The sequence below is a fragment of the Pocillopora verrucosa genome, chromosome 1, assembly GCF_036669915.1.
Source record: "Pocillopora verrucosa isolate sample1 chromosome 1, ASM3666991v2, whole genome shotgun sequence".
NCBI lineage: Eukaryota > Metazoa > Cnidaria > Anthozoa > Scleractinia > Pocilloporidae > Pocillopora > Pocillopora verrucosa.
This window is the reverse complement of record NC_089312.1, coordinates 34,743,278-34,770,688: the sequence shown is the minus strand read 5'-3', so window position 1 is coordinate 34,770,688 and position 27,411 is coordinate 34,743,278. Positions and strand designations below refer to the sequence as shown.

The 27,411-nt window shown below is 37.7% G+C and overlaps 1 protein-coding gene across 2 annotated transcripts; it reads right to left on the bottom strand.

The window, feature by feature from the left end:
• Positions 1-832: 832 nt before the first annotated feature.
• On the bottom strand, positions 833-26,665 carry LOC131784254 (unconventional myosin-Va). Of its 2 annotated transcripts, XM_059101053.2 has the most exons (36): positions 26,508-26,665; positions 26,303-26,410; positions 26,036-26,150; positions 25,752-25,808; positions 24,401-24,545; positions 23,180-23,336; positions 22,846-23,071; positions 22,479-22,693; positions 21,352-21,483; positions 21,090-21,223; positions 20,604-20,685; positions 20,358-20,498; positions 19,754-19,960; positions 19,219-19,257; positions 18,775-18,891; positions 17,924-18,220; positions 17,380-17,433; positions 16,487-16,644; positions 15,372-15,678; positions 14,794-14,883; positions 14,233-14,457; positions 13,554-13,647; positions 12,568-12,771; positions 10,698-11,365; positions 10,239-10,313; positions 10,011-10,116; positions 9,865-9,932; positions 8,743-8,796; positions 8,081-8,335; positions 7,516-7,605; positions 5,750-5,900; positions 4,602-4,711; positions 4,253-4,324; positions 4,034-4,119; positions 3,608-3,782; positions 833-2,665 (listed from the first exon to the last, which is right to left on the bottom strand). In XM_059101053.2, exons 1-36 carry the CDS (start codon positions 26,532-26,534, stop codon positions 2,432-2,434), a joined length of 5,475 nt encoding a protein of 1,824 aa, XP_058957036.2. In that variant the 5' UTR covers positions 26,535-26,665; the 3' UTR covers positions 833-2,431. The 2 variants fall into 2 exon arrangements, with proteins under 2 accessions (XP_058957036.2, XP_066021197.1); XM_066165100.1 differs by lacking the exon at positions 19,219-19,257.
• Between the last annotated feature and the right edge of the window lie 746 nt (positions 26,666-27,411).

Here is a 27,411-nt window from a genome sequence, read left to right as displayed (position 1 = left end):
ACACCAACACAACGTCGCTTACGTGCGTGGTAAGTCCGGCATGGTCTACACATTTACAAGATAATATTATGCCAAAAAGTTGTAATATTACCGAGCACTGCAATCAATGAACCAACACGTTCCATTTCCGTATACAATTGTAAACATGTTATTTAGCCTAGTTACCACGTATCCGTGCAGCCACGCCTTCGCTGTACAAAAATTTCGATGTTTAAGGTGTTCACACCGTGGCGGTAAAATTGTTGACTGCACCGGCTATAAATTCGTCCTCGATTTTGGTGTTCAAATTTTTGAACGCTTCGGCGTTCAAATTTTCGTACATTTGGCATGGTTCCATGAGAACGAAACGCCCAGACGCATGAATTTTCCACCGATTGAAAACTCGTCCGGTTTCGTTTGAACGTAGCCATAATCAACATTCTGAAAAATCCATTTCTGTGGCGGTTTTCCCCGAGATCAAGGTTTGTCCTCACAAAATCGACTTGCAGACTCTATAGACGTGCAGGCACATGTAACGAGCACGAGAGAGGATTTACTTCTTTCAAAATTTCCCTCTGTAATGTATCATCCTTCACAAATTGTTTGCGTAGATTTTAGCTGTGATTTGTTGTGATTATTTGTTTCATCAGAGTTAGGCAAGGCCGATTCTCATCGTAACCTTCAGCTTTTTGTAACAATTGGGACCATTGAGAAGATCACGTGTACGAAAGCAAGAACGGACAAGTTAGTACTTTCGATGCAACGATCTTTTTCTTTTCAGTAAAAAAAAAAGCTTTATCAGATATAACTTCATGGACACTTCAAAGTGAAAACAAAATACCGTCCACAAAAATACAAAAAATATACATTTATTTTCAGTCCTGGTTACTGATCATTCAATAATTTAGCTTCACATGCACTGCTATCATATCAACTTCACATGTTCACGTCATCATACAAATATTCCTCTGGCCTGTCTCCCAAAAATATTTCGATATTTTCAGTAATCAGCTTATAATTCACGTAACCTGCACTTGTGAATGCGTATTGACACTACATCGATTGTAAAACCTTAAATTTACCTTTTTTTTTCGCGGTAATGCTGTTCAGATGGTACGTCATCAACCATGCCAAGGGCGTATTTATGCCTAATATAATGCATGTTGATGTACGAGTTGCAAATTCCTCTTTGTAACAAAGAAAAGTTCGTAAAGAATGCTAACAAATTCCGCATTGCAATTTCTTTGGCAGTTTTTATAGTTTCACAGAAATTGCTAAAATCAGGAAAATCAAGAACTGCTAAAACAAGTAACATTGAGATTATAATCAATGCAATTTCAATTTCCATCAAATAAATTGATCATTCACCAAACTACATCAAAATATCCTCCGTGACCTTTTAAACTTACAACGTCACGCGTTTTCTTCTGGAGAGTACTGCGTGACAACTAGATAATGGCTGTCATTGGTCACGAAATGTTGATTTTGTCGGCAAAGTGGATTTACAGAAGGTATCATCTCTTTTCCTGGTGATGAGAGGCCGTACGAAATCACAAAAATTAATTCTCAATTAAATTTTACAAGACACAATTTCTTTGAAATAGCTGTGTTAGGTTAACCGACATATAAGAGACAAACAACAAAAGGCCAAAAGTATATTTAAGTACAAAATACCGTTGGATTGAAAAAGGGCTTTGCTGATCGACGAATTACAAAATAACCACCAAAGCGAAAAATAACAAAAAACAAAGTACAAAATACAAAGATGACGATAAAGAAAACTCTAAGTTCCTCTTTTACCTCTCAATGGCGGTTTGTAAGGTGTTCCGAAATCTAACCTTTCTGACGACTCGAAAGTAAAATCAAATCAGTTCAACACTTGAGATTAACTTCTCGCAACCCCCCCCCCCTCCCCTTCAACTCCACTCTCACAGTTGAAAGTTAAACATAGGGGTCCACTACCTCTCTACTTGCAGATCTGCTAAGGTCTCCTCCAGAGAAGCGCTAAATGCTAACATACCAGGCAAAGAGGCTATTCGTAATAGGGCGCAATGATTAGGCTATGCTATCTACATGCTTAACTTGTGTCTATCAAAGAAGCATTCTTAATGTAAATTTGGTTCTGAGGCTACGCTCAATTGTTACTCACAGGTCTTATTTCTGTACTTTAACAATTACTTTGTTGATACAATATATCCATTCATAACTTGTTTCTTAACTTCAAAGCCAATGACGGCTTTCTCTAAATTATATATTAGCGTATAATACCTTTTTGGTAGGGGTCCTTCGAAATGACACGAAGCAGTCTAATTGATTTGAGGTACCAACATGCACCCAATAATGACAGAACTTGGACATGAGTATTCTTAATGCGAAAAAAAATTTAAATTTAAAAGGAAATTCCAGCTCCAATCCAAAACCCCAATTCTGCTATTTAGTACTAACTCAAACTTTACACCACCTTAAGAAAATCAAGGTTCAAATGATCAGGGATGGTCAGAGACTCTAACGACACAGCTGAAGGAGTGAAAGGCAACGTAAAGGGATACATGTACGCTGTATCAGTCATCAGGTACATAGGATCTGACTTGTTATGGCCGCGCTCCACAACTGCACGAACCACAGACGAAGGTACTCTGGCTTCATACTCGTTGGCTGGTGTGTACATGGACAATATCTTCTGGACCTACGAAAAATGAAGTAATTATCACAATTAGTGGGAATCAATGAACACTGCAAAGAATTCTCCGCCTCTTTTGGTCTGAAATCATCTCCAACGATGAACTGCTTTGATGAACGAATACAGAACCAATCACCACGCAGGTCCAGAGCAAAAGATGGAGTTGTAGCAGCCATGTTCTTCGAATGCCATATCAGCCTTGCATGCCCACAGCCCCCTCCATGAACTCCCAACGGCAGGCAAAAGAGAGGCTTCAACAAGGAAACTTGGAGGAGAACCGTAAAAAGGGAAATGAGAGACAGAGGATGGGCATAAAGCAACTTGGGCGACTGGCAACGGAAAGAAATCAGTGGCATTCTCTAGACGATGCCTCATGTGCAAAGACGCACGAAGAGGACTAACTAACTAACCAACATGCATTGATTTGACTGAGCTTTCTAGCTTTTGATTTAGCATTTTAGATTAAAACGTGACTCTAAAATGACCTCAAGATGGTCTCCTGGGGATATTCGTCATTAATCTGAAGTGTTCTCCATACTTGCTCTGCCCCTCAAGACCGTTAAACCAGGATTGATACCTGCAATAGGTTTCCAGCACAACCCGCTCTTGTTGTATCATGGTTGCCACAGCAATAAGTTTGGAAGTTCTCGAACTTTTCCATGACCTCAGGCAACCATGATACGGTTTCCAAAACAAGTCCGCGATTCATTTCACTTCTTAAGTCAAACACATGAATTCACAATAGTTTGAATTTGCGCCGTTTACTTAACAAAACGAACAAACAAACAAATTTCGTCCTCTCTATCTGTGGGCTTTGTTTCTTTCGTATTGTTGCGAGTTGTGTGACCAGTTTATTTTCCCATCTTTCATGATTTTCCGATGACGACTACAAATCCACCAGAAGCGGTTATCTTACCTATCAGCAGGTAAGTAGAGCAGTTATCTTACCTGTAAGGTATTAAGAGAACTACAGACTTCACAAATCGCGTCCACGTCTTCCAACGTTTTTTTGTTGACCTGAAGTAATTGTGTCGCTTGTGTGACATTCTCCAAAGCTTCCACAATACCGCTGCCCTCCAATTGGTTCAGCCGGACCCAGTCCTCCAACTGGCTGAGGTTAAATCTAGGGAACGAAAAAAATACGTAAAACTTTAGGTTTTCTTTATTTCCCTCTTTGACTATGCCTCACTTACCAGGTAGAAAGTTTTTCTAACAATAAGATTTAGGTGCAAATGTTCTGTTAGTATGCATAGATTCGGTCATTCTTGTTTTGTCATTTTCTTTGGAGAAATTTGAATTTGGTGATGAGCTTTTTGCATTACAATTCAGTTTGGTATTTCAGTATAAAAGCAAAGTTCTATTTTGATGACGGACCTGATTTGCATTCCCCTTGACCAATGGCACATGTCTTTCCTTAACAGAAGGTTGTTCATCATGTTGGCACCAATGTAATAGAAGAGCTAAGTCATCATGTAAAACAAAACAAAAAAAACAATGTCAACAAAGTATTGTTGAAAAGAAATCGGCAAAAGCCACATCAACAAAAACCAGAATGCAAGAAACTAATTATACTACCTAGTCAACCAGACTTACCTGTCTAAAAACCTGTTTGATGATTTCTGGATCCACACAGTGGGCATTGAGTATGGCAAGGAAGTTTGAAAGCTGAAATCAAAATATACTTGCAATCCATCAAATGGGAACTTGACAAAAGAAAAATCGTCAAATCAAAGTTTTTAGTTCTTGTCGGAATTTTAGGTAAATGTACAACAAATTGGGTAGAATAGCAAAAGATAGAAAAATGTAAGGAGCAATTTTAGTAATACTCATTAACCCCTTGATGATATCAAGCAATGCAAAACTTTCACAAATGGCCGTGTAGAAAACTTAAGACTGTGATGTACGAAGTATTTTTGTGACATTTCCTTATGAATTCACCCACCATCTTTGTGATGGACTTCACTGTGATATCAGCATGAGCTTTGGGTCGCCCACCGAATGGTTTGGAACTGGACACGCCTGGAATTGAGTCGTACTCAAGCATTCCAGGCACTGCGAATAACAAACAACGACATAATGGCATGAGAAGACAACGGGAGAAGGTTATTATGTTCTCAAGTTAGTAATGTGAACACGCAGACATAACAAGAAAATAGCAACATCGGTATGAACTGTTCACACTAGCTGCACTAGGGAAAAATACATAAGAACGTAATCATTTCATCTCACGGAGGCGTGAACAGGTCGACTACGTCAGGTATTAGAAGCGAAACTAAACAGACAGTGATATAAAGAAAACAAGTCATCTGTTCGTTTTTTCGTTTTCTTATTATGTTCTTGTGTCGCAAGTGTGAAGCAAGCTTAACTAGTCATAACTAGATATAATTGGCAAAAGGATTCTGTGTCGTTCAAATCAATCTCTGATCGTTTTGCTACTTCATTTAATCAAAAAAAGCTACAAAACCTTCCTTATTTTCTTCTAAACCAAACGAAATCAATCTGAATAGAGTAACAAGAAGATCAGGTCTAAAAAGCCCAGGATCAGTTGGTAATCGGATTATCCACGAACGAATTGGACGGCAGTCGGTCGTAAACCATTTTAATCTAAATCATGTGGGAATATGGCGGATTCAGACTGACATACTTCGTTGTCAAATACTGACCGATTCTCAAGAAATTAGGCTGCTGTAACCTATCCTGGATTGCAAGTCAATCACAGGTTCGTAGGTTTCCTCCCCCTCCCCCCCCCCCTCCCCACAAAAAACTTATCAGGTTTCCCTGACAGCTCGCTGGTACTCATTTAGACTTCTGAGGGATGGGGGATGGGATGGGGGATGGGATGGGGGATGGGATGGGGGATGGGATGGGGGATGGGATGGGGGATGGGATGGGGGATGGGATGGGGGATGGGATGGGGAATGGGATGGGGGGGAGGGTCCGGGGAGGATGAAAGTTGAGAGAGGGATGTGTTCTCTTCTTGAACTAAAGACAGTACCCCACCTGTGTCTTGAACCATGGCACCACCAATTAGCCTACTGAGTCACTATTTGTTTATCACTCCCATAGGATCATTGGGACAAGTCATTTTACCTATCATATGTTGTATAGCTTCCCATATACACTTGACTAAATCTTGATACACATGTATGGCCAGGTCGCTCAGCACCTGCCGGTACTCTGTCAGGTCAAAGTTTTTCAGACAGTGTTCGTTTTGTTCTGGAGTGTTTTGCACTTGAAACGCCTGAAAAAAACAGACAAGCATGTACATTTTAAGGATTTTAATTCGATTAGTTAATTAGCTGATGACTATTTCGGAATAGAAGTGCCTACTTTTAATGCGGATCATCAATTAAAAAAGCCTTCTAAACACTTTCATCACACCATAATCGAACTTAAAAAAACTTGAAAGTCGGAATCTAAGGGCTCTCTGGAGATTTAACTGTTTAGGGTGTTTCTTCATTTCTAATGTATGAGCTAAGATTTTTCTATTTATGTTCCGTACTAAAAAAAAAGAGTTTTTTGATCATGGTGACAAGACAAAAATGACAATTATAAGTCACAGAGAAGGAACGTTGACGAACGCTATAATGGTTTTGTACGTTGCGGCCACAGCATTAAACAAACGTAAACAAAAGGTGACGAAACTATAATGCAAAATAAACATTAACCAGAATTCATAAACGGATAAATAGAGAAGTAAAAATGATTAAATAAAAAAATAAGTAAATAAACATTTGTGGTCACAAGTGTTACATGAACAAGTAATGAAAGAACATAAAAGATGACCAAAGTTAGCAGAGAAGAAAGATGAGCAAAAGACATTCAAAGAAAATTGTTTCACAAAATGTGACAACCAAATTCGCCTTGGGTGTAAAAAAGGAAGAAGAAACCAGATGGTGCAGATACAAGCGTGCATTCAGCGAGAAAAACAAACCACGAAGTGCACAATAAGAAAGGTTGGTGGCAAACTAACATCTTTGATGTAATCCTTCATATAACTCCACTGTTTTAACAGAGATGCGGACAGTCCGTCTTCATCGGGTCGTCTTACAAACCACTGAAGAATTTTCAGTGAGCAAAGCGAGAATGAATGAGAATAGTCAGAAGTAAGACACTGAAAGTTACATCACAAAGTTACACCACTGTGACCTCAAAAGAAAATGTTAATGAAAAACACAAGGAAGATCGGTCAAAAGAAAAATTAATCATCAATCAATATCTTGAGAAGAAAAGGGCAAAGATAAAAATAAAATGCAAGGAAACTTTTCGTCTTTTTTTTCACACATGTCTATTACGGCTCGAATTCTTGTAAATCAAAGGCTGGCGCTACTTCAAACTTTATTTCCGCCTCGGTTTCAAAGCGAGGTCTGGCGAAAACTTTTAGTGCAAAACCATTCATATTATTTTCCTTTTAATACAAGATGAAATTCTTCTAAAACGAAACATATTTTGGATGGAAATCGGCTTTTTTACAATTAATGACATTACATGCAAAAATACAACGGTGTTAGTTTGGTAGTTACAGCTTAAATATCATAAAACATCGCCAAAAACAACAACAACTGTGGCAACATATGATACAAAACTTCTGAATGATGGAGATTGAGTGTATTTAAACAAAAATAAAGCCCTCTTTACTAAAACTGTACGAAAAAAAAAATCAAACAAACTAAAAAAAAATCAAAGATACAAGAAGTGTGAGTAGTTAGGCCTTTGGATATCATGTTAAAAGTGAACTTCAGTGCTGTAGGCTCGGTTTTTGGCCTTACTCTCGAGTAGGGTCGGGAAGGGGGCGTGGGCTCCATATGCGAACAGCGGTCGGTGATTGAGCCTATTGACATTATGGATAAACTTACTTTATCTCCACTGTACTGCTTCATGTCATGAAGAAGGCGCGACGTATTTGCCAGCCAAAATGCCAAGATATCAAGATCATTGGGGTTTTTCTGTTGATCAAAAGCCAGTTTTTTTTCAATGTAAGGATCACGGATCTATATCAAGCTAAACCCGAGTACAGTAGATACATAATTTTTTCCCTCTCTCATGTAATTCGTCTAAGAATGTCGCTTTTTTAGAAAGTGGCTAAATTGAACTCACAGTTCTTCTATTGAAGGACAATGCACATGTAAAGTAATTTCTGGCGAATCTTAAAAAAATAGTAAAAAAGATAGGAGATCAAAAAACAGCTCTTTCTGGAACATTTTCCTTTGAAGGCATGAGTTGTAGGGTAAATCATAACAAATAAGGTTACAACAATTGAATGCAAGTGACCAAGAAGTGATTGGTTTCAGTCTTCCATCCAGTTGGTTGAGCATGTACATTGTTGCGCAAGTTTCAACATCAAAAACAACGCTTAATGAAGTAATTAGAGGATTTTTTTCGATAGCTAATTAAATAAGAATTATCTGATACACTGTTTACCTTGACTACTTTTCGAATGCTGTTTATACTGTTAGTCAGCAGACTCTGCATACGCCGGTCATCATTTACGTGATCACAATGCCGAATGCACATGAACAGAATGTGCGCGGGGAGTCCTGGGATAGCCTCTGCCATGGATTTGGGGTTCATATCAGTGATGAGGAATTTGATAACTTTTTCTTCGTCCTCGCCTGAAAATTCAATCATTCCACGGATTTTGTGCTGTCTTAATTGCGGTAGAGGAGGAAGAAGATCCTACCAAAGTGAACATAAAAATCAAAGCATTATTTGCTGCCTACAGAAGTGACTACGACAATTCGACCGTTGTTCAACAGTAATTACGTGACATCCAACAACATCGTTACTAACCATTGCATTCTCTCATACGTTTGCTAGCAGACTGTACTTGGTTATCATGTCGCTTACTCTTTGCAAAACTTTGCATCAAACGTCGGTTTAGAGCAGTTTCCTTGCACACGTTAAGATCTTTGGGTCAGCCGGACACACGAGAAAATACGATTTTTCGCACGGGTTAAGGTGAACAATTTCAGCAAAACTGCCAACCGTGATCGATAACAAATACTACACCACATTGATTACTAACTTCAGTTAAAATAGATCAACAAGAAACCAGCAAAGCAAACAGTAAACAGAATAATTACCCCTTCCATGTGTGCATGCGAGGATTTCCTAAGCAGTCCGGCATGCCTCATAACCTGGAGGAAACAATTGATTGAATGCTAAGTGAAAGTTTAGGACTAGAAACCGGTAAACCAAAAGAGTCACAAGTATTATGCACAATGTATTCTTTAATACACCTTTATCACGCAGCGCCATTTTGGGTTGCGTGACACACCAAATCGAGGCTGGATGGGCATAAGGCTTAGATTTTGTGTTACATTACAGTGTTTTGAGTGAAGATTACAAGCATGCATGGACCACGATCATTGATGCTTTAATTTCTGTAGTAACGACAAACGAAATAAAAGTGGTGAGAATTTATCTTTCTTCAATTTTTCTTCGAATGATTTATTGAAATCGAAATGGATTGCCGCTACAAGGCAAGATGAAGGGATTTCAAGGTAAGAGTCGCGTCGTGACCGGTGAGCTGTTAGATGCACGTGTTATTAGCGATCGCCTTTTCTTTTCGATTGAAGACTCGGCCAGCAGGTTTTTATGACTATTGAAACGGATTGAATTGAAAAAGAACTGACGTCGCTTATCTTCTGCTTGCTGGTCCGCAAAATGTTTTTACTCTTGCAATTTGTTTTGTCGGCGGTCTTTACCCTCCTTGGTTCATGCAAACTGCGATGTTTTAACGTGTAAGCCCAGTTATAATCTTATACATATCCTCTGGCTTGAAGTGAGCCGAGCACACCAGAGTAGAGCCTTTCTTTATCTGACAAATTCGTTTAAAACCGCAAATTATAACGCGAATAAACGAGGCAGGAGAATCTCATTATTACATATTACCAAATTTGAGTTAATAAAAACAAACAAAACATAACCATGTGCGTTTCACAGCTTGTGCCAAAAGTAAAATAAAAAAAACATAATGTAAAAAGAATATTCGATTAAGTAATTGAATCCAGTGTTATGGATATGAAATAAATAAATATTTTATAGATAAAAAACTGCTGGGCAACCTTGGAACCTTGGGCAACATACTTGCAAGCCCTGCTGTAAGGGCAATTATTTTGGTCTTCCCAATAAGCTACTAATAATATTTCCCCAGGCCGAAGAAAACTATGAAAAATCCATTCAGGAGATTTTTCTGATCTTACCAACTTTCCAGCTTTTGGTTCTTGACCAGATAAGAAACTTTGAGCTCTCCGTTTCTGCTCCACTTCACCTATAAAATAAACAGTTACCAACCAATTTAGTAGAACTGACAAAGACATCTTTGCAATAAAACTGCTGTTAATCTGACCTCTCCACGACTGTGCTCTTCCTCGGAATGGAGTCAGCGCTGTTGTTCCACCTTTCTTGTACTCTTCCAGCTCTGCCTCTAGTTTTTCAACTTGTTCACGGAGTTCCTGAAAAAAAAAGGGCTTTTATAAGAGCTCTGCGCTATTTTTGGTAAAACTACGACAAAACCAACCAAATGTTCCAGTTAGAGCAACAGGCTAAAAAAAAAAACTTTTTTTTTCCTACTCACCACGTTCTCTGTTACCAGACGGCCAACTTCTTGATTGAAATTCCCATCCATAGATGACAAGGACGCACCACGCCCCTAAAACAGGATATATACATTTTGGCCAGCCTAAATCATACTCAAATCATGAATGAAGTAGGGGTATTATCTACACATAAAATTGGAAATGTCAAAAGATGGTAGAATCATTTTCTCACGGACGTAAGACAAAGCAAAGAAAAGGAGATCGGCGACAGTGCTACAAAAGTGTCGTTCAAGAGTTGACTTCATGACCAGTTGAGGTGCTGATTCTCAAAACTTCAAACCTTAAGTACCTCTGCTGGCCGAAGTTTTTACCTAACAATCTATTGCTGGGCAGCGCAACTAAAATTGACCACATTTACTAAGTAAACATTCGAGAGCAAAATTCCTGCTGCTCATTTCAAAGAGTAAAAACGTTCTTTTGAGAGAGTTCGAACATACCGTTTGTAACTGTGCCTTTTCCTTCCAAAGCTTGTCATTAGCTGCCCTCAATTCCTTTTCCTTCTGAATCAAGTCTTGCAGTTCACTCTGCAGAACGTTGTTTGCTATCTTCAAACTCCCCGCCTGCAGTACGTAAGCGCTTTCATCAGGATTAGTTCGTAACTGTTCCTCTGCATTATGCATGTCCTTAGCGACAGAAGCCATTCTTACAAGTTCTTCTCTCAGTCGGTTCTTCTCATTCTCTACCTGGTCGCGTTCGGCCGACATCTCATCCATTCTCTCCTTTATCATGTCCCATTCCGCCTTTTTATCGATATTTCTTTGACTTACGAGTTTTCTAAGAAGTTCAAGTTCAGAATTTATCTTTTTGTTTTGCTGCTCGAGGCTACTTTTCTCTTGCTCCAATTGTTCTCTTTCATGTAGCACTTGCTGAAATTTTTCAGATTCGATAACCTGATTTTCATTTGGTGGTTTCTGTTCCGATGATGTTTCTACAGTAATACGGGGTATATCTCCATTCGGTTGAATCTGTTCAGATTCCATTAATTTGTCCTCTAGTTCGCGTATTCTTTTTTTAAGTCCTTGAACGAACTTGTTCTTTTTAATTCCAACTTCCACGTTTTCATCTTGTTGCTGTTCCCTCTCATCGGCATCTTCTAGAGAATTTTCTGTTATTAAAATAAATCAGAATTGTGCCCGGCCCAAAGGTCGGAATTATCCTCAATGTAATAACTAACACAATCTGCTTAGTGAAAAATTCACCAGTCGATTAATGAGTGGCGCACAAGATAGAAAGATTAAAAGCGACAAAGACAATGAAGTTTTATAGTACGAAAACAGTAAGCTTCTTTGAGTTAGCTACCGCAGACCGCGCTATTCCAACGACTGTAGCGGCTTACAAATAAGTAAATTAAAGTAAACTGAATAAATGAAATAAATATCAATGGTAAATCCCAGTAAAACAAATACATTTTAAAGAATTCGATGACAGAAGAAACGTCACGTCAAATCAATAATGGACCTGGCGACTCTAATGACTTGATGCTGATTTTTTTAACGTGAAAGTTGGAGATGGACTTCAAAATACCTGTAGTCTCCACAAAAAAATGTCTTAAGCAAACAGGGCTCTTGATCCACGACGGCAGGGAACGCTATTGAAATATTTAACAATTATTCGCCGATGGTGAAGTAAATATTGTTGAATAATCCCCCTGACGAAGTCGAGGATTACTCAAAAATACTCACGGAGCCTGAGGCGAACAATTGTTGTACAGTACCATAATTCCTGAGGTGATTTCAAATTCTGTTGTAAATATTCGTTACCTTGTTGAAACCCTTCAGTTTCAATTGTTTTGATAACTCGTATCAAGATAAAGAGCCAGTTTTCATAAGAATTTGATAGATTTATTTAATTGATAATTATTGCTAGTTTTATTACTACTTTCACGATTATAATTATTACTACTATTTTGTTAATATTTATTGGGGTTGAATATCAATTGGGACATCGTCCTGTTTTCTTCTCCAGTTGCCGATACTATTCTGTACGTGTAACAAATTTCAATAAAGTAAAGTAAAGTAAAGTAAAGTAAAAACTTCAATCTTTATTTTCAAAAATATTACTCTAAACTTAATAGCATCTTTTGTGCTTTTTGGAGCAGCGTTTTCTTCGTCGCGTTCATCACTTCCTCGGTATAACTAACAAAACGCGAGGCAGCCATTTTGAAATTCAGCGCTCCTGCTATAATCACCTTGTGCGAGGTGATTATAGCGAGATAGGACACAATATTCGACCAATCAGAGCGCGTGCATCTCTATAATCACCGGCACAATTATGCTAATATCATATAATACATCCAAAATAACGCACCTGAACCACTAGCTCTTATAAGGCCATTAGACTCTCTTTTGGCAACCGGACTGAATTTTTCAATCTCTACTTCATCCTGTAAATTCTGATAGCGTTGTTCCAGTCGGTCGTAATCTCGTAAAACTCTCTGGTGGTTGCTTCTTTCAGCTTCAAATTCCGCCAGAAGTTGTTGTCTCTGGGCTTCAAGGCTTTGGTTAATGATTTCTAAAGGCAACGAGAAAATGAAAGATTATTTCTGGTAAAGGGTTTTAAAAACGACAAACTGAAATGGCCAACACTCGAAAACACGCGATAAGTCAGCTTTAGAAACTCTTGACGGTAGCCAAGTTACATTTTCAACCCAATTGATCAAACCACATTATCTTGTAATGCCCCACCGAAACAGTACCACAGTTTCTTTAGAAAGTTATCCCCTTTAATAAAATTAGGGTATGCAACAACAAACAAATTAATACAAAGCCAGAGGAAACTTGACTTCTGTTGAAAGTTTCGGTGTAAGGATGGTTTTCTCGTATCTGATCGCTAGCTTCCGGAAGACTGACTGAACCCAGAAGTCAGTGACTGAGACCCAAGAAGTCCTTACTTACAGTCCTCGTTTGACCACCGGCTGTATTTGTGTCTCAAAAGTTTCAAGTTTAACTCTTGGACCACAATCGAGTAGTCAGAGGGTTTTCTTTTCGTGAATTGGGGTTTATAATCATGCTAAGTTTGAATTGAGTAATTTGTTTGCGATCCTGTAGTTTAGCACCAAGCCACCACCGAAAAACTCACGCTGCTAGGAATTTTTTTTTGTCTCTTAGACTACAAAACTGGTTTTCAAATAACAGACAGAGGTGGCAAACATATATGAAGAAGAGCATGATTTGACTGACTAGTAGCTCGACTTGCAATCTGTTTCCACTACCCTCACTTCACCCCTTTTCTTTTTCTGCGAATTTTCTGAGTATTTCAAGACAAAGTTATTTTGGATTCGTTCAAGTACATACCATCCCTGAGAGAGACTTCTCTGTCGGAAATTGCCTTTGCTTCAGCAAGCTCTTCCGTTAGGTTTGCCAATTTTTCTTTCAATTTCTTGTTTATCTATAACAAATGCACAAATTCAAATATGTAAGTGACAGCGTTCCAAATAAGTAGAGAGAGTAGTAAATCCACGTTTGATATGTTCATCTCAAACCGTAGTTAGTGGTTTGAGGTTGGTAGTCAAATGTTTTGAGATTTTCAGCTTTTAATCACGCCTTCGGCTTTCAACTATAAAAATCCATGAAAATCAACATGTGCGCCGCCATCTTGAATTACAGACTGAATAGAGTTCCTTCACCTCAAACACAAAATGCGGCTAAACGTTTGGTTTTTCAGAAAAAAAGAAAAAAAAAGACCTCATCTAACACATATTTACCGGACATATGTGAGAACTTTCGAACACGAAGACGGAGAGCGCCGAGGAAGTACAACTTCCTGAAACTGCCTTGCCCGAAATTCAAACGTGGACCACAAACGGCAAACGTGGCCGCTAGAGCCAGGTCACATGACTCCTAGAGCTTTGCGGTCACACGTCTTCACAAACAAACATAAATCTAAAACTCTCTAATTTCTTGTGAGACAGATTTCCCCTCAATATGCGCTGAATATTTCAAAGTTAAGTTAAATTATTATACAAATTCAAACCTCTTCTAGCTCCTCCTTTTCTGTTTTAGCGCGTTCCTCGGTGCCATCTTTCTCCACAATGGCCATGTTCAGTTCCTCTCGCAGTTCCTTGATGACAAGTTCCAACTCCAGCATTTTGGATTGTGTCGATTCAAACTGTCCTTTCCACTGCTTGGCGTGTTCCAGTTCTTTCCGTGTAGCTTCAAGTTCTCGCCCGGCAACCATTGCTTGTTCTTTTTCTTTAACCTATAAAAAGGAACAAACGGTAAAGTATTTCAAATCATAGTACTGAATAACTGAATCATATATATAAGAAATTAGTAATAATGACAAATATCTTAGTTATGGAATAGGTTGAGCATTATATCAAGAATAATCAAAGCCGAGGTCTGATAACACAGACACAAGGTTTGATAATTCTTGATATCATGCGAAAACCGATTTCATAATTATTTCATTATACATTTTTTAAACAATATGCAAAAACAGACACTTCTCTCTGAGTTTGCAAAAGGTTGAGATCACCACATGGACGAGAGGCAGGCAGGTGATCAACAAACCAAACAAATAAAAAATGCATACCTGTTCATCAAGGCGTTGCTGTAAGTGAATGATCTTGTTTTCCATTCCTATGTTCAACTTCTTATAATGTTCCACAGAGCGCGCTTCGATCTAAAGAAAAAGAAAGCGTTTATAATAAAATTTCTCTCACTGAACACAAAAAAGTAAAATTTGTTCTCTTCCTTTCTGTCACTGGAACAAAAGACTACCTTTCCACAGAAAACTACGAAGTAAGTGGAATTGTGCAGTATGTATGAGATTTGCTTCCGCTGGTGGCGACCGTTGAAGGTCACAGTTTCATCTTTCACGCGTAAGTATCACGGAATGTGTAAATGTACCCGGGTAGCGCTTTAATGATCACCAAAGTTGTGATATCAAAATGGCTAAATTCTCCTCGGCCAGTTAGCTTTCCAAGTAATTCCAACTGCATTTACTAGTCACAACTTCTATGGCACGACCTCTGCAAAACTACACATCTTTTTTCTTTTCGTGTTGTCGTCTTTAAACAGCAACTACTTGTGCGCACACAAATTTAAGACAACCAGATTTCGAAAAAAAATACTGATTTTCAAATTTCCTCTCATTTCAACATGAATTACCTTAAGCTGCTTCAGTTCTCGTCTAGCGATCATCCTGCGCACACACGACTGAAGGTAAACAATCGTCTTTTTGTAATTTCTGTAAGTCTCTCTCGCTCTGTATCTTCGCCAGCACCGCTGAATGATCTTCGTTTTAGCTTCGTACAATAATTGCATGCGAAGTCTTCTTGCGAACATACCCCGAGTGAAGCACTGGATTATAACGACGGCCGCCCGAATGGTCACAAACTGCTTTCGACAGACAAAACCACGGTAGTAGCGCTGGATGGTAATCGCAGCTCTCTTTTCTCTGAGATCCTGTGCAAGTCTTAAAGAAAAAAACAAAACGAATTCCTGCGTCATTGGAGTTACTACTCTGAGCTACTATGCCAGTCACTAAAGTGTCGAGATGAGACAAAAGCAGGGTAAATATGTTTGACATAATTACGTTTGGAGCAGCTTGTTTCGGAGACCACTTTTCTGGGACACGCAATTAAAAACTAGGTTACTTTTTGTTACCGTCAGGAGGCGGCAACTTTATTTAGGGACAATTATGCTAGTTCCTATGTGCTCCCTAAAAGGCTGTTCCAATGGATCTATTTCCAATATAACAGTATTACTATTCTGATGTAAACTCCGCCCCACAACTTGGTTATACGCGCGGATTGTAAGGATCCTCAAAGTTTTCTTTTCGCAAAAGAAAAGCAATCAAGTCAGTTTAAAAGAACCACTCTGGATTTCAATTGATCCTGACAATCAACAAGGGGCGTGGGATGGGACAGTAGCGGAGAAATCTCCTATTATGGATATGTGCTTGAAAGTGACATCATCGGGTTTTAATTCAAGTTAATTGTTTTAAGTAGTACCTTTAGGGCCTGATTCACAGAATAACCTATCCTAAAGCCATCTTCTTTATTCGCTTCAAAAATTTGCTCCTCAGGTAAAAATCCGAAGGTTCAAAATAGGGTTCCAATTTTCAAAATATTTGAATTGGACAGACCGTGTAAGAATGTGAAGCTTGAATTCATTTGAAAATTTTCAGTTTTGGCTTCGCAAGGAAGCAGTGGAATTTTCTCTATTCTCGAACCTCTGGTAAATAAAAACACTTCTTTCGGGAATCTCATTAATACACAAACCTCCTTGCCAGATAGCCTCGTACCCAGGCCTGTATTAGGATCGCAGACCGCCTCATTCTCAGGTAGAGCCGGTGTTCCCTCCAGCAGCGGAAATTCTTCTGAATCATGATACAACTGTCTCGAAGCTTGTCTGATCTGAGTTTTTCCAGATAAGCCACCTAAAAGTGAAACACATTGGCATTGAACCGTCTTTGAAATGAAACAACAGTAGTTTATAAATCGGCAAATGCAAACTAAGGCCACATGTCTTTCTTTCTTTTATGTCTTTCTTTTAACGGTTTAAACCATTTGACACCCGAGGGTAACCAAGACAGAATTTTCCCTTAACTATTCATACAATATAAAGCAAACAAGTGATAAAATAAAGGAAAAAATCAATTAGGGGATCGTTAATTGATACAAAACCAAATTCTTCAAACTAACATCGTGGGAAAATATATGGCAGACAGTAATGAGATTTGCTAACGAGATGTTTAGAGTGAAAGACTTAATCGACAATTATCAGTTTCACCTCTCATGATACCATAAATTATCAGCACCAGTGGTGGAGGTCATATGGCTCTAAACCTCAGCCCAGTTTCAAAATCTAGTCAAGGAAAAACTTTGATAAAATAACCAAACATTTATCTTCGGGTTCGTTGCTCAGTTGGCTGTTGCACTCAACTAGCACTCAAAAGGCTGGGCTTAAATTTTGGTCCACTATTTAGGTTGACTTGATTTTCGTTTTTTCTTGTTTTTTCTTTCTCATTTTTTTCAAATCTTTACTATCAGTAACTATGACACAACCCCGTGAAGAAGCCGATTAGCGTTCATAACTCTCTTGTCACAACAAACAAAGAAATTTTAATCTGTATTGTAGTTTGTAAATTCAATATATTTACAGATAACCTTACCTGGCCAGCACGGAAGAAGATTTTCGTTTTTCCCATCTGGAACTTATCAGGGTCCTACACCAAACATGGATAGAAAATTTTTCAACAACTCAAATTTCCGCATTCATTTATAAAGTCAAGGGATTTAAACTACCTTTAAAACACCACTAACAAGACCCAAACATACGTCTTTTGTTCACACAACATTCAGCGCAAATAAAATTGAGGTTGATTTGAAAAACAGATCAGTCAAAATGATTTTGGTCTCCAGGCCTCTTAAACAAGTTATCAAAAAATCATAAACAACGTCTTTTCTAAATCAGTTGCAGCTGTAAAAGGCAATTTGAGTTCAAGGCTGAGCCCAAATATCTCTTGGATTAACGAGTAGCAAAAAGCAACTATTAAGTGGTCTTCTCTCAGTGCCTCTCATTGTTAAAACAAGAAAGACATTCCTCAGTTGTAGCCGAGGCATATTCAGGAAAGTGGCGTAGTTTAACATATCGGGCGATAGCAATCACCTTCGGGTGCGAGCAAACACATTAGAAAGATTACAATTTTCCCCTACTTTTATGTGCGTCTTCAATATCAATTCTATCGAGGCTCGTGGCTTTCTTCTGTTAATAGCCTCAAACTTCAGAAGCATGCGGTAACGGTTAAAGAACTCATCATAGCTCCACCGTGAGGGGTACCCCGCGGCACTGATTCGTACAGTTTCCAGTACTCCGCAAGCTCTGAGCTGCTGAATACTTCTCTGTGGGTTAAACTCGAACGGTGCTTTGCGGTCATTGGGTTTAATGCAGCGAATATAATGAGGCACTGTACTGTTCAGGGTAGCCATAAGCTTCGACAGCGAATCACGAAACTAGAAAAAAAGTCGCAAAACGATGTGGTTATCCTCGCAAGCAACATAAGATTTCTCCACCGCATTCTTCTTCAAATTACCAAACTACTAAATAGACATCTTCACAAAATTATTAGCAATCAATTTTTATCTTTTTATTGACCGACAGCCAATCATGTAACCTACAAGTAACCGCCAACAATTTATGGTCTGCTCTTGCGTAATACAGTCAAGTTTTGTTTTACTGTTCATAACATTCAACTCATGCGTAGTTGTGTCCATGCTCTTGCATGGAAAATGGCGAATCAGCTTCCCTCGGTGAGATTCCCGTAAAAAATAATGAAAACCCATAATCGAATGATACCATGAAATCATACTGACATTGCCAGATTCTTGAGGTTCAATGGCCTTGAGCAAATCGGGATATCTGGCTCAAAATCGTCCAAAAATAACTATTTAGTAATCATCCCTAATAAGTGCACAATTTGTTCACACATTCTACAAACTAGATTTAGATTCCCTTCTGGTCAGAAAGTAGTTGTTGACCTCTGGTAGGACTGAATAAGGTAACAAACCTCTGATCCAACACTCCGCTTGGATTTGGAGACATTTTTTCCAGCTCTAGAAGTTGATCGCTTACGCGGCATCATGTGAGCTTCATTCTCAGAGAATAAGTCTCCAACCATCTCATACTGCAACATAACAACAGCTCGTTTCGTTACTTTAAACCGAAATTGAAGTTTGGTCTAATGCCGTCTAGGTTAAGTCTCCTGCGATGACAGTATGGTCAATTAAACCGAGTATTTACCAATTCTTTATTAATCTGGGGCGACCATGAGTATTGCTGGTTTACCGCAGGTTATGTCCCGGAATTTTAGCAGATTTTCCGAACATTTTCCTTATATTTTTAGTTCTACTGAGAAACGTTTAAAGGTAGCATTTACTGAATATTTAGGTTAAGCTAACTAAATCATGTTAATCTTAAAATTAATTTTGATTTATACCTTTATTTCACTTACATTATGTGTGCAATCAATAACTTGTGCCACCAGTTCATACTGTGCAAGGAACAAATATGGTTCAGAAAGATTTTTAAAGATTTCAACGGTTTAGAATTTAGAGCTGTTCAACGCTAAATAGAGTACTAACGAGTAAGATTATCATAGCCAGTGCTGCAATTACCTCATTTCAACAAGGATTAGAATTTCAAAGATGTTATTGCAGAAAGGCTTTAGTTTAAATGCAAAAACTCTCAATTTATCAATGTGATGGCAAATTAAATATTTCATCAGTACATGGAATCTGGAGTTAGCCCACTAACTGCCTTACCCTCAGAGTTTTATTCGTTGATGACAAAAAAATCATTTACTGGTGTAATAAACCTCTTATTATGTTTAAGTATTTGAGCATTTAACTCACATCCGTAACCCTAACATCAGTATGCATATTCTCCATACTGTTCTCTATACATTTCCTAAGGTGCTGACAAAGAGAATTTGTTTAAAAATTAAGAGCTTCTTTGATAACATTCCAAGTTCCAATTTCCTTACATACCTCACTAGCTTTAAGAATGGCTAGATGTTCCTGATTAACAGAATCTCGGTTTTTCTCCACAAAGCCTTTCATTTCATACTCCACATCATCAGCAAAATGATGCACTATAAAGGCTGTTTGTGACAGGCGTGGCTTGCTGAAGTGCTCCTTCTTCATGTGATGTTTGTACAGTTTCTGGATCCATGAACTGTCAGCTCCTTTTGGCATCTGCAAATAACATGTGATAAAAGAGCAGTCTAATCGTAACTTGCTCACACACATTCCTGCACATCAAGTACTTTGCTTGTTTTAACCTTGAGTTCACTTGCTCATTGAGATATTTTGCTTTGCTACAATTGATTATTGTGTTTACAGGTGTACTTCCTTGTTTATATTTTGACACTCAACCAAAGAGCACTCTATGGCTAAAATTATGGAGTGTGGTATTGCTGGGGGCATGGCATCATTTGCAATTTTGGCAGTTGGCAGCCATTTTGATTTTTAAAAAAATTAGCTAAATACTATGACCCTAGGTGATTCTATCTGACACCTGCTTCTTCTCCCTTACATCATTATATCTAGATCATTTCTCACACAAACAAAATAATATCTCAGTTTGTCTCACCTTACACTCTTCATCAAGCAAGTCAAGTATTCCCAGTTTTGCTTCAATCAGATCAATACAAGCCTGATTATCATAGAAGTTGATGAATGACCACTCTATCTCTTCCTTCACATATTCATCTTGCTCCAGTTTGAAAACATGCTGAATGAATAATTAAGCAAGCATTACATGTGGAAGCACAATAAGGAAAAAGTAAGAGAGGTGACTCAAACTGGAAACGAGAAATCTAATGGTGCTGATGATTACCTGCGTGAACTGCTGCTGGAGTTTTTCATTGGCGTAGTTGATACAGAACTGTTCAAAACTGTTCTCCTCAAAAGTTTCAAACCTGGAAAAAAAAACACATTCTAACAAAGTGGGAGGAAGAGATATTGAAAAGGGTAAACCTAAGTGTCCTGTACAACATGTACATGCCACAGCTCTGAACTACATGTACCCTGCAAGTTGAACCTATAGCTACACTTTATGCAATGTATAATGTATGACCCAGTTTTTTTGTTTAATTGTTTTTGGTTATAAATAACATCACATCAAACTAACACTGCTCTCAACAGTAAAACTGTTCAACTGGCTGAGCTGACTTGGCTAACCACTCACTTTTAATAGCATTTCTAGCTTCTCTTTGTTGTAAAATCCCATGTGTTTTGCTTTCTATTGATCAACTATGCCTAAAAAACCTATTATTCCCTATAAAATACATTCAAGCATGTAAGGTTGTAGCTTGGGCCTTACCCATAAATGTCAAGAATTCCAAGAAATGAGTGCTGTTTGACTCCACTGCTGAGAGAATTATTGATGCATTGTACAATCCACTTGAACAGCTGAGAATAAATGTGTTTACTAATTGCTTTTCTGCCAAAATCAGCCTACAAATAGGAGCAAAAACCACAGAATTATTACCTTCAATGTAATGGCACATATTTACTTGATTAAATTTCTCTATAATTCAGTCAGAAACATAAAGTGAGATTTTTAAAAAAATGTTTTCTCAGACCTCTTCAACATTCAGTGGTTTGATGAGCACCTCCTGTACTGTGACAATCTTGCGATTACACAACCACTTTTTAAACTGGCTTCTGTCAATACCCAACAGGTCAGCTGCTACTGCCAGATGAAAATCTTTGTCCTAGCAATGATGGTATAAGAGAGAGGAAAAAAAATGGATTTTATACTTGGTAGATGCATCGGAGAAATTGGATCCACCAATATTACATTAGGTGGAAGCAGGTCATGTAACACTCACAATACAGCTAAACTGAGTTTGTGTCTCCTTTGGTAGTCCCCTTTCATCAACTCTATTATCCTCAGTTAAGTACTACTGGATTGCATTCAACTGAGCTAAAAGTTAATACAACTGTAGATGCATCAGAAATTAAAAAAAAACCTATTTAATATTCTTGTTTGTTTGTTTTAGTCTTGTCAATTCAAAATTTTGCTGTCTCTTTTTTTCTTCCTGATCACAAAAAGATCTAAGACAGTTTGATTGTCAGTGTGCAGCAACCTTTTCCTTCAAGTTCAACTTTTCCCTACTTTAAGTTTTTTTTACTAGACACGGAGTTGGGGCCTTTCCTCACTAGTTAGAGGACAAAACTAGAATTGTCCGAGAAAATCAAAGAACAAATTTTGCCATGAAAAATTTTTGTTTTGTCTGTTGCATCTGCATTAAAAATTTCAAAGACATCAAATTTTGGCAGTACCTGATCTGTTCATAAGACCAGCCAGCATAGTTTGCTAAAGGATTCCACAACCAATTTCCAAGTTTTTAAAATTTTAGAATCCTTGAATTTTGCAACAAAAAACAATTTTTGTCTTTCTAGTACACTGATTTCAGCTCAATTACATGCTGGCCCCAGCTTTTACCACACATGATTGACAAGTTAATAATGGTTTCATTTATTTAGTTGATTTTGTTTAGTTTCCACCTGGGACAAATTTTGTCGACAGTGCATCTGAAGAATTGCTGCTTCAGCCAAAATTTGTCAAGTCACGACAAACCATCCACACTTGTAAAATGTTGGTGATGACAGAAAATGTGTCCAAATAAACAACTTTTTCGTTGGTGTGGAAAGGCCCTAAAATGACTGAAATGACCAATGTAAAGAATACTGAGCAGAGCCTTACATTGATTGTACTTTCTTCCTCACTGGCTGGTTGAATATCAATGTTTCCAATGTGCAGAATACCAGCCAAGATTCTGAATATCATCAGCTGTTCATCATTCATGATTCCAACCAGATCCATGGCCTCTCTCATCTCCTCAAACCCTTCACCATCATCCACCTCATCAACATAAGGACATTCTCCTTGGTTTAAGTAGTAAAAGTTGTCTTGGTGTGCTGAAAGCAAATTGAAGATGTTAGAGAAAAATCTGTAAATGGACTAAGTGGCTTGATAGAGCTTTTTTTTTTTTTCAAAGTTCACACAACCAAGCCATTTTAACACTGTGGAAATTATCCAGCTAGTGAGTAAGCTGACAACTCTGACTCACCAAGTCTAAGATCTTTGAGTTCAGGAGTATCACATGCAGCACAAAGTTGATAGAATACATGGTAGTTTCTTTCATCAGGAGCTTGAAATACAACTCGAGATTTCTCCAGCAAGTAGGTTCTCATGTGGGCTGCTATGATGTGATAGTTCTTGTCAAAAGATATTTCGAGGTATTTTCCAAATCGGCTACTGTTGTCATTCCGTATTGTCTTAGCATTTCCAATGGCCTGTAAAAATAGACAGCCTCGAAAATCATTATCATGTGTTAGTATGCCACTGTAACTGGTTGGCACCTATGGTATTAAACCAATTAAACAAGTTATAAGCTGTTCTACCTCCATAATAGGGTTGGATGCCAAGACTTTCTTTTCAATCTGTGTCTCTGTAGAGGCCCCTCCCACTGATGCAAAGTACCTCATTGCATACTTAGCACTAACTGTCTTCCCAGCACCACTTTCACCACTGACAATGATTGACTGATTCAGCCCATTTCTAAAAAAAGGAATATACAATTACAGACATTTTCACGAGCCATTCAGCAGTATTGTCAAAAAGCTTTATAATCCCACCCTAATACTATAATCAGTTAAACAAAATTAATGATACCATGACAGGACACAAACATGTAAACAAAATTGAACCCAATCAGTACTCAGGAACAAAGCAAGTAAAAGTGACAGGGAAATGAGACAGAATTTTTTGTAGTTCCTTTCTTGTAAGCTGATTGGCTAGTTTTGTGTAAGAGCCTCTGAAAATACTAGTGTCAGTGAAAATTAGTTGACTTATCACTCAAGTAGGTGGCTGTTCAACTGTTTCTTATTACTAAGAAGATTAAGGAAGTGTCCCATAACCCACCAACAACCTCAAATAGCTGATGATTTGCACCAGTTGTGGGTTATTTTTACTAGACCCTAGGACCCATGCAACTGTTTAACTACCATCTATATGCATTTTCTCCATATGAATGAATGAAGTATTTTTTATATACCGCACATATCACATACTGTCTCAAGGCGGTTTACAATTCTAATTGAGTGAGATCGAACGTCAGCTTCCATACTGTTCCCTATAAATTTCCTAACTAAAAGGTGCTGACAAGGAGAATTTATTTAACAATCACAAGGTTCAAAGTGATCATTTCCATTATTCTAATGACCTTAATGTGTGGTTCAGGGCTGATATTGTAAGGAAAATTAAAAGCTAGTCACTATTAGGGGTTTATAAAAGGTTTAAACCAATCTCATGATAATTTATTGTCAAATATGCTACCCGAGTCTACTTTATCTTGGATAAGAATCCATATCAATGTAACTGTATTGCAGAAATCAATTTGACTTACAGATCTCCCCAAGTGAATTCTTTAACACTATTTATTCAGTATTTTCCAAAAAAAAAAAGTAACCACAGAGCAGGATTAAAATCTCCACTAGGTGGATGCACTGGAAAGACAAATTTATGGAGCCTGCACCAAACCTTTGACATAGATTTGACTGCTCAAGATTTTGATAAAAAAATTTCAAGGGCTCAAATTGACTTTTCTAGTCCTTTAAATTCACCTGGCCATGGCTCTGAATGCATCCTCAGCAACAGCAAAAATATGTGGGTCCATGTCACCCATGGATTGGCCACTATACGCAGATATGATGTCAGGTCCATAGAGAGGAAGCTGTTGGTAAGGATTGATAGCAACCAGAACAATACCTGCAAGGATTTTAAAGGTGACCTTGTATATTAATGTCTCTATCAAAAGCATGGCAAATTATAATTTACATCAATTAAGCATCACATTTACTAGGTCATGAACACCTAAGTAAGATTTTGGAAACTATTGATACAACCACAATTATCTTATTGATACCCAAAACCTTGCTCTTTGGGAATCACTGAGATTTAATTCAGAATATAAAATGTACATTTATTGGGTAAGAAACACATTATGCCTGACTATTAAAAAACAATCAAGGGTGTTCAGCAGATGATGGTAGCTCATCACATTAAGCAGAGGGTACAATATCTCATTCAAGTTTTATCGAAATTTCATGAAATCTGGCTAAATGACAAGCTACTCTGAAAAGTCTTGATGCTGAACAAGCATATTCCTTTAACCTAAGGGAAGTAATAGGAATTTGACAAAATGTCAAATTACTTCATAGTCTAGAATTGAAAGTAATAGACACTTTGATTTTCATTAGGAAGATGGCTACACTGACAAGTCTGTAGAAAACTTATTTTAATCTCACAAAAATGCCTTTGTTGAAACCTTTTATAATTATAAAGTATATTGGAAAATGGGTATATGAAGCTACACTCACGTACAAGTCTAACAAAATCATCAAATCAAACACACACTAATATTCTTAGAATTAACAATCTAGAAAATCTTATTTTTGATCAATTAAACTAGAGTCATTTTGGATGAGCTTCCTTCAAAATTCATGAAGAATCTGGAATCAAGTAACATTGAACTAAATATGTAATTAAAAAAATGACAGGAATTAACCTAAATATTCAGCAAGTAACAGAAATTTGCATTTTTAAAAATAGCTTTGTGTTTTCTCTCGCACTTCTCTAGCCAGAGGGAATTGCGGAAATGTCAACAGGCGTGAAAGCCTATTGTAAGCTCAACAAAATCAAAACAAAAGATAACCCGAGAAGGAATTGAAAACAATCATTCTTCCTAATAGAAAATGCAATATTGCTTTTAGTTTTGCTGAGCGTCTACTTCGACCGTCGAGTAAACATTACATCTTACGACTCTCAAATGCAATTAGTATCGCTCCAATAATTTCACGAAATGGTTTGGAAGTTATTAAAATTTTAGTACCAATATTTACATGCCTCCATATATTTCGCAAAAAAATTACGAATACCGAGCGAGGAAATCACAGAGAATACATTTATACTCACCACAATAAGTGTAAATCGCATTGGATTGGAGGAAACGAACTTGAAGATTGTACAGCACTAAAAGGAAAAATTAAATTAAAGTAAAATTAACCTAACAACTCCGAAATATAATTTTGATTTTTGGTAACTATATTTACTAACTCAACAGGAAACCTCACTAAACAAAGAGAATTCAACGGGTTTCACAAGAAAGCAGAACAAAGAAAAATTGTTATGATTCTTGAGAAAAGTTTAAACAAACACATCGTCGTTCACCAAAGGGATATTTGCTGACATGTACAAACCGGCAGGTTCATGTAAGTAACTCAAGGTTGTAAGATCATTTTCTCCAACAAGAACTTCGGGGTTTCTCAACGGAGGAAGGCTCTGTTTTCCCTTAGAAACATCGAGAGTAATTTCCTATTGGAGAAATAAAAATAAATATATAAAAATACAAATGGAGCGTGAGATTTACCAACGTAAGAGCTCACTACAAATAAACATACGATTGTCAAACTTTACAAAGGTCTCAAGTTCACGTCGAACATGATATACATTAACTTCAGACTTACATTTCCGTCTTCGAGTTCAATCTCCAAGATTCCATCTTCTTTTAAATCTTTAGTTAATTCTCCGCCAATCCATATAACTTGTTCGTGCGGGATCCATACTCTAGCTCCCTAGAGAAAGAAGGAAAGCCGGTGAATATAAAGTTGTTCATCGGGAAACTTGCACCAGGTACCACTTGTCATCAACAGAAAAGCCCTTGCCAGTTACCTTCGTGTACAGCTCAAGTGTGGTCATTTTCAGTACTTCTAAATTCTCTCAATCCATCTATGATACCGAGATATACCATAAACATCATGTGAAGGGCTTACACACGAAAATATTGTAAAGAAATGTGACATAGTTCGCCACTGCCGCCATTTCGTGGGGTTAGTAGTTTCACTAAAACGACCGCTGACCTAGTGGACATCTCAAAAGGTTTCATTCAAAGGAAGTGGATATTTAAAGGTATAGTGTCTCCTTTGTCGTAAATTAAATGGACGGTTTTGATCATATTGGAGTGAAAAAATCCCTTTCCTCGGTCGAAATCTTCTTGTTTCCTGATGCAGTAGTTAATTTACTTGCTATGACTGCGGTAGGGAGCCGCGATCAGCGGTGGACTCGATTTATGGTGCCTATCTTCGGAATGAGCATTGACATTCTATGGACGTCGTTTGTAAAGTAGGTCTATTTCTCCACCGTAAACTCTTATTCTTTTGTTTCACAATAGGGTAAGATTATCTTTTTCTATCTTTAGTATATTTATTTCATGTTTCATTTTATTGTATTGTATTGTCACAGCGTGTGTGACCTCTTTACTGATCTTTGCTGACCTCTCCCCACGGGAGAGGTCAGTAAAATATGGTGTATGGCATGATTTTCGTAACACACGGTATAAATTATGTTCACTGCACATAGATTTTGTGTCACGCAAAAATATTGACCATATCCTTTTCAGACTTAACAAACAAATCTGTCTACAGCGAATATGCATTGACCTAGGTTTAGGTTTTTAGGCCAAGAAGGTTCTGAAAAACCGGTAAGCCAATTTCAAAACCTCGGGGTTACGTCTTTGTAACAGGTTTGTGGAGGAAACCATGTGAACTATTAACTTTCAGGTTAATTGCGTCGTAGC

Excerpts from the sequence above, each read along its gene's own strand:
- LOC131784254 (XM_059101053.2), bottom strand. The coding sequence starts at position 26,534 with ATGACCACACTTGAGCTGTACACGAAG. Across the intron at positions 21,484-22,478 it reads AGGAAGAAAGTACAATCAAT|GACAAAGATTTTCATCTGGC; the intron begins GTAAGGCTCTGC and ends CATCATTGCTAG. Across the intron at positions 15,679-16,486 it reads CGAGGCTATCTGGCAAGGAG|ACTTGCACAGGATCTCAGAG; the intron begins GTTTGTGTATTA and ends TTTTTCTTTAAG.